Below are 12,044 nucleotides of genomic sequence, written 5' to 3'. Positions count from 1 at the left end.
CTGCAGCTTGAATCCTTGTTTCTTACACACAAATGGAGGGAAAAACTTGTGTCCTAAGTTTTTGGCCAGAGGGCCTGATTCTTCACTGCCTTGTGAAGTCATTTTCACCTGTGTAGAAGTGGGAGCACGAGCATCCTGAGTGGGTAGTGCTTTGCACAGGGGTAAAAAACTACCCAAGGAGCAAAGCGGCGAGAATCGGGCCCATCACGCCAATGAATGGAGACAGAAAGAAGTGCTTGAGGAAGCTTGTAAAGTAATACAGTCCTTCAAACCATAATGGAAATTAGCACAGGGTAAATGTTCAGTTTATCATACATACACAGGATCTGAATCAGGTTCCCAGCTGCTGCTCGAGAGATCTCACAATTAAGAGTCACACTCCTGCATATACTTCCTACAGGGTGTAGGACTCATGACAGCAAGCCTCATGCCCAGCAATGAGTGACTGCAGGATCAGCCCCTAAGATAGATGTTGCACAGATAAAGAGGGATGCGGGCAAGAGAAGTGTGACACAAGGCAGATGGTGGGTGGGACATGGTTAATTAGAGTGGACAATTTGGTGCTAAATGCATAGAAAGTATCATTTCTTGGTGGGACTTCTAGTGCAGGGAATTAGACTTTGTAACCTGCTACTTTCTCCTCAAGGTCTGTGGTTCAAATGCAGCCCATATTGGTGCCTACCATCTGGCTCATAGGAAATGAGTTGGTGGGTTCACAGTAGCTCCTAGGTGGCTAGTTGTTCACAGCACAATATAGCCATTTTTACATTGGCCTCAATAGGCCCTTTGTTGGCAGTGTTCACAGAGAAACCAAGGACTGACTGGGCTTAGCAACTACTGCTGAGATTGCCAGAGCTGCCTAGGGCAGTAGTTCTCAACCTTTCCAGACGACTGTTCCCCTTTCAGGAGGCTGATTTGTCTTACATACCCCAAATTTCACCTCATTTAAAAACTACATGCTTACAAAATCAGATATAAAACCACAAAAGTGTCACAGCACACTAGTACCGAAACATTGCTGACTTTCTCATTTTTACCATACAATTATAAAATAAATTGATTGGAATATAAATATTGTACTTACATTTCAGTGTGATACTTGAGCTTGTTTTTCACTTGCGAGCCTTGGCTGAAGCCTGAGCCCTAGGTGGTGGGGCTGAAGCATGTAACTTAGCTTTGCAGGGCCCCCTGTGGTGCGGGGCCCCAAGCAGTTGCCCTACTTGCCACTCCCTAATGCCAGCCCTGCACTTGTGATCCCCCTAAACCCATCCCATGACCACCCTGGGGGCTAGGGTTGCCAACCCTCCAGGATTGTCCTGGAGTCTCCAGGAATTAAAGATTAATCTTTTATTAAAGATTAATGTCATGAGATGAAATCACCAGGAATTCATCCAACCAAAGTTGGCAACCCTATGGGTGCTGCCACCTCCAGGTTGAGAAACACTGTTTTAGATGAGTGGAGTACCCCCTGGAAGACCTCTGCGTACCCCTACAGGTACACGTCACCAGGTTGAGAACCTCTGGCCTAGGGCATTTAAAAACATAACTTCCATTAATATTAATGGGAACTGTGTGTCTAAATCCCCTAGATGGCTTTGAAACTCTCAGCCAAAACTGCTTTCTAACTCCTTGATAAACATTTGTGATTGAAGTCCATTGGTGGGGCTGCATCAACGGAGCTTGTGCTTCCCACTAGCCTAGTCTCTGGAGAACTTGAGGACTAGAGTCTCCAGGGCTGGATGTTTGGCACCTTTCGCCAGCACTGATTTCACTCCCAAGGAGAGATAGGGCTGAGCCGCAAGGCTGGGAACTGGAGCCAAACTTCACCCAAAGCTCCAGGGGCTTGAGTCAGCTTCATCTCCAAACCCACAGGCTCCATCTTGGTTGCAGTGGAGTCGCATGTGTGTATCTCAGCAGAATTTGGTCCCTGATTTCTCCTGTCTATACTCCTCTCCTTCAAACAGTTGCAGTGTACAAAGTGAACCTGTCTCAAAGGCATTTCAGTCAAGCGCCAGGACACTCAGTGTGCAATGAAATATGACTAGAGGCCTGAGCAAGCAAACGAACACCCGTTCTGCCCAGGGCAGAAGTGGATGTACCCAGACTTAGGAGGAGGTGGGGAATGGTGGAGTCTTAGTTCTACCAGCAGTACTCCCTGGGAGCAAGAGTGGAACAAAGAGAAAGTTGTGGCTTCCTAATCCCAGTTCCTTCTCTGGGATGCTCCTTGCAGTGCAGCTGTACTATTGCTCCTGTGTTCGTGTGACAATGCCTAGCCCTGATTTAGCAGCACAGGTTGTTTACAATTGGTTTTGGACTCCATAATAGGACATACAATAGACATGTGGTAGCTTTTCAAACTGTAGTGTGTATTGGATGATTGGATGTGATTGGATGTCAGCAGAGTTCACTGTATAATTTGTAACATCTCTCTCCCTCCCTCCCTCGGCTTTAGACTTAGCTACCAAGCCCTGTACAGCTATATTCCCCAGAACAACGATGAGCTGGAGCTAAGAGACGGAGATATTGTAGATGTCATGGAGAAATGCGATGATGGCTGGTTTGTGGGTGAGTGCATCATATGTTTAGTACTAATATTATTATTACAGGTAATCAACAATGGGGAATAAATTGTGGAAAATGTCAAAATTTGGAAATTGCTTCAAAATGGAACAATGTTTTGGGGGTTTTTTCCCAAAAATTGTCATGAAATATTTTTGAAACATTTTTAATTTCCTCTCTTCCCATATTTTTTCCACTGAGAACAATACAAGAATGATATCCAGGCAGATGGGCTTTTCCCACCAACTTTTTAATTTTCTCATTTTTCCTCTTGCTACTCTGTAACTTTTCAAAATTTCCCCAGTTTTGGAAAGGTGTAATAATTACAGAATTTCAGTTTTTCTTTAGCCACTCTGGAATTTTTCCAAAGTTGAGGAAGCTTTGACATGTTGCAGAGAGTGACAAAAGGAAAACTGGGGAAGGGGTGTGTGTGTGAAAAAGAAATATGTTGAGGGGAGATAAACATAAAATAAATAAATAAAATAATAACCCTACAATCTAGAAAATCAAATTTCCAAAATTTGAAATTTCTGTTTTTTTAAAGAAAGCAGAAAATGTTAAAAAAACCAACAACAACAACAAAAAACAAACAAACAAAAAAAGCTTTTTTGTAAAATTAAGTTTCTTAAAAGGGCCATTTTTCATCAAAGAAAAGTCTCGAAGGAAGAAAATCAGCCATTTCTAATTGTTCTACCCCACTGATACAGTGCTGCAGGGCTGCACTGCACTTCATACACACTTCCCCTGGCTCAGGGGCTTGCTTTGAACCAGCCAAGTCCCAGGGGAAGGGCTGAGCAGGAAGGGAGTGTTAATGAGCGGGGATTGCTGGGAGAAACTGATTTTAAAGAAGGATTTGAAGGAAAGGGTTTGGTAGATGAGTAGGGGAGTAGTTGGTGATTATGACCTTCATTTAAGCAGAAAAAAGGAATACACCAATGCACTGCACATTTCCAAAAGGGATGGTAGCTGGCATGCCTGGTAGCAGCCTTAGCAGAGATGCCAAGAACTGAATGGGTCACAGACCACGGGTTTGTGCACGCGTCAAGCTGGGGCGTGATTGGCAGTTCCAGGATACATACCTGCCAAGCTCTCACTGAGCTAGCGTGCTAGAAATGGAGTGCAGCGCAGCAGTGTGAGTGGGGGGAGGGACTAGCAGCTGAGTATTTTCCTAGCACCCCTGATGGAGACACACTCAGGACAGCTGCTCGTGCTGCCGCAGCTGTGCTCTGTTTTAGCACGCTATCTCGACGAGAGCTAGCCGTGGTTATGTCTCCTCCTCCTCACACCCACAGCTCCAAGTGTAGACATACCCTGAGAGGCTTGAGGGCCCATCTCTTTCCTAGCAGGGCTTCCCTCCAGAGCAGGGCTGAGGCACACTATGAAACCTGTGTGTATGCTGCCCAGGCCAGATTTTCCAAAGAGCTAAGTACACTGGGTGCTGAGTTCTTTTGTAAGTCTGGCCATACACAATGCAATAGGAGATGAGCTCTTTGGACATCAGGCCCATCTGTGGGTTCAAAGCACATGGAAGCCTGGCCCGATTGTATTCTGAGGACACAGGCCCAGATTGTGCTCTCCATCGCACCTGGGCAAACCACTCCATTGATTTCAGCTGATTTAAATGGATGTAGCAAAGATCACAGTCTGGCCCCTAGACTACAGCCCTGTCAATCCAGCACTAACAATTGCTGTATTAAAATTAAAAAACAAAATGAGTGCAGTTAGTGACAGTTATTTCAGTTAATTCTATTCAGGAACAACAGAATTTTTGACCAGGACCCCTCTTCTCTTGCGTTGCCAAGAACAATGATTTGTACCCAGCCTGGCTTACAAACAAAACAGGTTGCTCTTTCTCTTTCAAATCCCAGTCACCTTCCCCTGTAGCTCCATCTTATTCAATTGCATTCTTATTTTCTTTCCCAACAGGTACGTCTCGGAGAACAAGACAGTTTGGCACTTTCCCAGGCAACTATGTGAAACTGCTGTACCTCTAAAACAATCATGCACCTGCTGATTAGTATTGTTTAACGGACAACATTTAAGTAGCAAAGACCTTTGAAATCAGAGAATTTATTAATGTAATAAATGAGAGATGAGAAGTGGAATGGGGATGTGGTTATGTGATACAGTTCTGGGTTGAATGTGCAGGCCTGGATCTGGGTGATGCTGGGTTTACTGTTCTTGTTTGCTGAAGGAAAGAGACAAAGTTTCTAGTTTACAATGCTGCCTTTGTAGCTCTGAGTTCTGAGCTCAGAGCTTAGTTTTCATGCTTTTTCATTGAGTACTTACCTCTGAGACAGAGTTGGGGGAAGCAGCAGAATAGAGTGTGTGATAGGTTTTGCTTGTGTGAGAGAAAAAGCAATGGGAACTGTAATGCATTGAGGCAACATGCAGTTCTGCAGCTGCTCCCTCTCTATAACTGAGGGAGGCCTTCTCTGAGATTACCCCCATCTTCAAGGTAATTTTCACTCTGCCTCCCACTTTCATTCTTAATTATTTCTTTGTGATGTGCACCTTAGCGTACATGGCCGGCAGAGAACGGTTTATGTGATTAGACTAGGTAGCACTCTATCATATGGGCAGGGGCTTTGAACTGACAGTTTAATCCAGAGCAATCAGCCAAAAAAAAACCCTCAACTTTGGTAATATTCTGCTTCATAATATCCACCCCTGCAGGTTTTTGTGTGTGTGTGTGTGTGTGTGTGTGTGTGTATGGGTGAGCATATTGTGTGCATAGCAATGAACAGGGTCACAATTTCCACGAGGAATCAACCCAAATTTTACAAAAATGGAACAAAAATAAAGGAAAATTTAGGGGGCACAGATCCTGTTTGCAAATCCCATGGCTGTTTACCCCCTAAATGTTGCGCTGAACGACAGGACACATTTTGAAGTATACTCTTTGCAATAAAGACTTTATTTTTTCCTGGTATTCTATCGTAGAGATTCGGATAGATGCTAGCAAAATATTACTGAGCTTGCTTTTTTTTGGTGGTGGTGGTGGTTCTTGATTAGGCTGTCACCTAATGAAACTAGCAAGGCAAACCAATTTGTAAAGCTGTGTTTATATAACTATTACCAGCTGCATATATTTGTACTTTTTTGAAAAAACACGGCTTGCCTGTAAATCAAAAATAAATGCTCTTTTTGATAGAAATTCTGTTCCAAAAAGAAAAAAGTATAGATAAAACCAGTTGCATCAGACTGCTTCCTACATTTCCATTACAAATAGCAAAAGTTAAGATTGCTATTTTGGCATCAGCCATATTTAATAATAGAAAATGCCTATTTTTATGCCGATGCTTTTATACAAACTGATTAACAGTAACTGCAACTAACTAACTGTTAGCATGACTTGCAATACATTTTGATAAATTAGCCATACTCCTGGGTTTAAAAACACTTATCTTTCGCTGAGATCAACGGAAGAGAAGACTCAAAAGTGCTTTGGAAGTATGATTGTAAATATGTATATTTAACTTTGTACAGACAATGTACTTACCTTGTATAGAAAAAATAATTTAAACAAATTGAATGAAAAGAGGAAAAAAGGCAGTTATGAAAGGGTTTTTTTTTCTCATTTTTATTTAAATGAAGGAATTCTATGTAAGTTCACATGAAGAGTTTTAGAACAAAATATCCACTCTAAACCTGATACAAATACAACACAAAGCACCATTATATTTTTGTGCAGGAGTGGGGGTAACTTCAATCCTTATCTTATTTATGGTTTTTGATTTTCTGCTTTTGAGTTGCATTCTTGTTATCTGCAGCAATGTTTAGACCTATTGTTAGGACTGGATCACACCTAATTAATCTAGCCAACAAAGTAACATGATGATATTGACTGTATATAACCAACTCATTTAAAGGTTTATTTTTGTTGCTGTTGCCATTTTTAGTTATAAACACACAAAAACCGCAATTTATTTTTGTGTTGATTTTGGTTCCTTATTGCAGTGAATGACGATTTGACAATAAATTGAAGGGCTGAATTACTCCTTTGGTCCTGGTACAAGTTATTTATTGAAGTTTACTGGGAGTTGCTGTGTGGCCATTGACTGTCAGTGGAATTTTGGCCTTTTGGAAATGACCCTTAATCTCTTCAATCAGGCGTAGTGATGCTCAGCGCTGCAATGCTGAAATGCCTTGAACAGGGTCATCCTTAGGCATACGCAGCACACGCAGATCCATAGGGCACCATGAAATTTGGAGCACTAAATTGCCCCAAATTTCATGGTGCCCTAGGCAGCTGCGTGCTGCATACGTGGCAGCACCAGTCCTGGCGACCAGCCCTATCCCTCGGCCAGCCCCCAGTGCAAGGGGCAGGGCCGTCCCTAGGGGGGTGTGGGGACCCGGACAACTCCCTCTGCCCTGCCTCTTACCCTTCCCCTCTGCTCCGCCCCCATTCCACCTCTTCCCCCAGTGAGCCTGCACTCACCGGCAGCGGCAGGAAGCGGAGCAACCCGGCCCCAGCCCACTCTATCCGCCAGCTCCCAGCCGCGGCGCTCCGCTTCCCGCCGCCGGTGAGTGCGGGGAAAGGATCGCCCTTGCACTCACCAGCAGCGGGAAGTGGATAGATGCGGCGCCAGCCCACTCCGCTTCCCTTGCCCCAGCCCCAGCCATGTCGCTCGGGTTGGGGAAAGGACTACCCCCGGCCCTCAAGAAGCGGAGCGCTGCGGCTGGGAGCTGGTGGAGTAGAGCGGGCTGGGGCCGGGCTGCTCTGCTTCCCGTGCCGCTGCCGGTGAGTGTGGGGGGGATCCCTCTCCACAAGTCCCCTCACCCGAATGACACGGCTGGGGCGAGGGAAGCGGAGCGGGCTAATACCCCAAAAGTGGCCCCCACAGCTCCTGCCTCCCAGTCCCTGGGAGGGGAGGCCTGGGGCTCTACACAGCCCCCCCCCCCCGCTCCCCGCAAGGAAGTTGTGTATGGCACCCAAATGGCTAGGGACGGCCCTGGCCTTGAAACATCTGGGCCTAAGTGCCATGGCGACTCAGGGCCTCTGCCCAGGGTAGACCCTTGTGCTCAGACAAAGCCCTGCTAGGGGATATGTCTCTAATGCCCACAGCAGGGAGCCTCCAAGAGCTAGTGGGGCTCATACTAGAGCTCTACATAGAGCTACGTAGGTAGCCCTTTGAAGTTGTGGCTCGGGCTGGATCTTGGGCTCTGAAGCCCCACCACTCTTCCCCCTCAGTCCCTAAGCTTCAGAGTCTGAGCTGCAACTTCACAGTGCTGGCTACAGAGCTATTGTTGGAGCGCTAATGCGAGCCCCACTCAGCCAACCCACCTGGGCTGTGTAGATGTACCCCAAGTGGCAGTGGATATCTGCCCCGGACATTCAGCTGCAAGATCAGACCTCTAGGCTGAGAACACCAGCTGCAGCACCAGTGGCAAAGGCTCACTTGCTAAATGACCACCTAAGTAGCTCAAAGGGTTTTAAATGCTAGACAGATGTGAATTAAGGGCACTATCATATCATGAGGTTTTAAGCAGAAATCCCCATGGGACTTAAGGAAGGGTTCTACCAAAGAGCAAATGGCATAATGTGGAGAATCACTGGCCACAGAAAGCAGAGCTGGAACTAGATCCAAGCAGCATAGAGTCCAGCCACTGAAGAGCAGGGTATAGGGAGGTGTGCATGGATTAAGGCTACAGGGGGACAGCTCCATCCATTTCAGGACCCCTCCTACCTGGTCCTTTAGCATAGACTCTCCCCTCCCCAGAGAAACCCTTGGGCTCTGCGTAGCATGCCCCCATGACAGTGTCTTGTTTTTTCCTCAATCACTGCTGCTCCTACCAAGCTTGGTAGCCCCACTCCCCCCAGGCAGATTGACAGAATCTCTGCCTCAGATTCTCTGCTGCAATCAGCTGTGGGCAAAGATACCAGTAACCCAATGATCTGGCCTTAAAGGTGACCTGCAAAGGACAGAAATGCTTAGGTTTGTGCCCTTTATTGATGGATAAAGTAGGCCTGAAAGGGTTGGGGTTTCTTTATTTTTTTTCTGCTTGTTTTTTACATTAAAAATTCTAGTCGTCTTTACAGTGGAACGCTGCAGCAGACTGGAGAACTGCTGCAATTGTGTCATCCCAAGAGACTGAACGCAATTGAGAGGGGACGGGCCTGTTAGTCAGATCGCTTAAACTCTGTTTTTTGTTTAACACCTGTTTTAACTCCGGTGGCTACAGAACATTTGGAGGAAATGATGTCTTGGCTAAAGATGGAACCCCTGTCCTCACATTAAAGGGATAACAGTTCTCTATACAGATTGGAGCCTCCAGCAAAACTAGGAAAGACCGAGTTTCCACCTTTGGTATGTTGAAAGTAAGACACAAAGCTGAGCTTGTTTTGTGGGGGAGGGGAGGGAAGACCCCTTTTAGGACTTCCATAATATACAATAAAGAAATACAAAAGGGCACAAACCTTATTTAAAAATAGCCCCTTGCCAATCACTTTCAAACCACCTCTTCTCGGCAGACATTTTAATGGCTTGGCTTATGTGTTTAAACAGCAGTTCCCTCGATGGGACAGAATTGTAACTGATAAGACACTCACCTCTCATCAAAAGCCCAAGAAGAAGTAACACAGACTGAGTAGTTGCCACAAAGTTTGGGCACAAACTTGAAAACCAATGACAAAACCTGGCATCGTAATTGGGTACCTGTTTTGTCACCCCACTGCACCTGGACAGGATGTCACAGTAACACCAGACTTACAGAGATGCAGCTTTAATTGTATGCATGCTGGCAGCTGCCAGACGTACAATTGCAGACCAAAGAAAACAGAGAACCGCTCACAGGTCAAGCCTGCAGTGGCTGAATCTGTGAGGCCCCAGTACTAGAAAAGGTTACTGACAAGATTGAACCATATGTCACCACCATTGATGATGGCCTCTGAAAGAGAGAACAGCCTGGCTGTGAGATCTGAGAGCTTGTCAGAGGTATATCCCGCCTACAGATGTGCATGCGTAACTCTCTTTCATGGCCAAAACCTCATGACAGCAGGGGTCCAGTCAACTGGCTGGTGGAGTTTACAGAAATCCTTCCACTGCCTTCAATGGGCACTGGCTCAGAGAGCCAGATGCATAGGGAGAAAGAACGCTCCTTTCCCCGCTGAAGTAGTCAGAGCTCAGGCTGGAGCAATTAAACAGCTCCTTTGATGGGCCAAGCCCCCTGGGTCCAAGTCAGCTGGTATGGGCCAGCTGTGGATGGCTAATTGCAGTGTAGACATCCCCCTAGGCTGCTTGCCCATTACTCATTTAGCGACACCGTGTATTACAGGTCTTAGCTACAACCACTAGGGGTCAGGCTTTTACGTCTCTGGAAGGGACCAATGCCACTTTAGAGGTAACCAAGGCCTGGTTGCTCTGATTCTGACCTGTAGAAGCAAGAAGCTTACTTTGCAAAAGCAGCCAATAGCCCTCCGCTGTGCAGGCTGCTGAGGACTTTTAGCACCACAGCACAAGGCGGGGCTCGGTCCTTGTTTGGGCCGCTAGGCGTTAATACAAATCATAATGTGGAGATTTAGCGGCTTCATTTCCAAGTGCCAGGCACTAGAACTGCTCGGCTGACTTACTTGGTCCTCAGCGCCGTAGTACCTCAGCGCTGCACAATCATCAATGGAGTTTGTCCTCACAACCCCTCAGTCCCTGGTAAGGCCTGGGCTGGACTAAGGCACTTGCCCATGGTTATAGATTCATAGATTCTAGGACTGGAAGGGACCTCGAGAGGTCATCGAGTCCAGTCCCCTGCCCGCATGGCAGGACCAAATACTGTCTAGACCATCCCTGATAGACATTTATCTAACCTACTCTTAAATATCTCCAGAGATGGAGATTCCACAACCTCCCTAGGCAATTTATTCCAGTGTTTAACCACCCTGACAGTTAGGAACTTTTTCCTAATGTCCAACCTAGACCTCCCTTGCTGCAGTTTAAACCCATTGCTTCTTGTTCTATCCTTAGAGGCTAAGGTGAACAAGTTTTCTCCCTCCTCCTTATGACACCCTTTTAGATACCTGAAAACTGCTATCACAGGATGGTCTCCCACATCCACTGGACCATCCTTCCTTCTGACATTGTTGTTCTTGATGAAACTCTCATTTGATGCTTTGCCCAGCTAGTGTCTTATCAGTGTTGGACAAATACGGGATACACATCCAGCTACTTAATGCCCTGGGGCTCTTGCCCTTGAAGCAAGAGTAGCGGTTGTTTTGGAATGTGTAGCCATAATGCAGCTGTCAGAGCATGGAAGACCTTGTGCCAACAGCATGAAGAGCCAGCTGGCAGCTGATTAACTGGGGCATTGCATATGCCTTTTAATTTTGCCCCTTTGATTTTGTGTCATCTTGCTTACCTTGTTCCGCTTCCACATGTTAATCATTAGTATATAGGAAGTGAGGGAGGCCGCTATGGCCCTCACCCCAATCCCATGCCCTCAACCAAAAATTCTTGACAGGGTAGAGAGGTTTGAGGCAGTCAGTGTCAGGCTTTTTTCACATGCCAATATCCTTTTTGCAAAAATTCATATGTGTTACCTGCCTGATTGCCTGGCATCTGGCTGCAGACAGGCCACCCTCTGCTTATTCTTGTTGCAATCTTGTATTAAGATTTCATATTGCTTAGTGTATTATTGTTGAGCATTTGATTAAAGCAATATAATGATCCCCAAGGCTAAACGCTAACACTGCATTAGTGCAACATTGATTTGGTTATTGTATTTCCTGGCATTTCTAGCAGGCACTCTGCCGTGTCACTGAGGGTCTGGCTACACTGCACACTAAGCCTGGGATCTGACTCAGCTTTGAGCCCAAGCCCCCTTCCAGCCACATAAAAATCAGGCAGACTTGGGTCAGCAATCACTCAGGACCTGGGTCCTAAGATGCTGCTGGGGGGTGGGGAATGGGTCCAAGCCCAAATACCATTGGAACAGGGGTCCAAGCCCTATCATTTGGCAGTGTGGCTGAAGTTAAACTGCTGACCTGAATCAGAAGGCCTGTGCAGTGCGGTGTGGACGTGTTAGCAAGGCTTTGAGATCTGGGTCCAGCAATTGTAAGTCCAGGTTACAATGCAGTGTGGACATAGCCTAAGGTGACAAAGTGAAAGAAAGACCTGTAAACTTTATGGTGGCTAGATCACTGCAGCTTCCTGATTCCAGGTGAATGGTAGAATTAACATGTCCTTGGTGCACATACGTCAGGTTTTCTGTTCCTGTTTGTCTAGTTAGTTGTGTAGCTTAATATACTGCTGTACTGTTCCTGCTGTAAAATCCAGACCATGTGGCACACAGGCATTAGTCTGCACTGATAGATATGGCATGCTGGCAAGTACTAGTTAATATGACTTGCCAGGAAGGAAAAGGAAGTGTGACTAGACATTTGGTCTAGGTCTAGGGAGAGCAATGGAGCAGGAAGAAAAAAGATGACTGAGAGGCTCGTTCTCCAGTTATGGGCTCAGTCCTACATTCCTTACTCAAGAGGCTTTTATCTT

The 12,044-nt window shown here is 46.0% G+C and overlaps 1 protein-coding gene across 50 annotated transcripts in view; it reads left to right on the top strand.

The window, feature by feature from the left end:
• Positions 1-6,557, top strand: part of SORBS1 (sorbin and SH3 domain containing 1) — a 291,557-nt gene extending 285,000 nt beyond the window's left edge. For all 50 annotated transcript variants that reach the window (XM_065553231.1, XM_065553227.1, XM_065553237.1 and 47 more), the window contains 2 exons: positions 2,453-2,565; positions 4,486-6,557. In XM_065553231.1, coding sequence (XP_065409303.1) covers positions 2,453-2,565; positions 4,486-4,553 — 181 coding nt within the window. In that variant the 3' untranslated portion in view covers positions 4,554-6,557. The remainder of the gene's footprint in view (positions 1-2,452; positions 2,566-4,485) is intronic.
• The last annotated feature ends 5,487 nt before the right edge of the window (positions 6,558-12,044 follow it).

Source organism: Chrysemys picta, chromosome 7, assembly GCF_011386835.1.
Source record: "Chrysemys picta bellii isolate R12L10 chromosome 7, ASM1138683v2, whole genome shotgun sequence".
Classification (NCBI taxonomy): domain Eukaryota; kingdom Metazoa; phylum Chordata; order Testudines; family Emydidae; genus Chrysemys; species Chrysemys picta.
The sequence above is the reverse complement of the archived record's forward strand: the minus strand, read 5'-3'. Positions and strand labels throughout refer to the sequence as shown.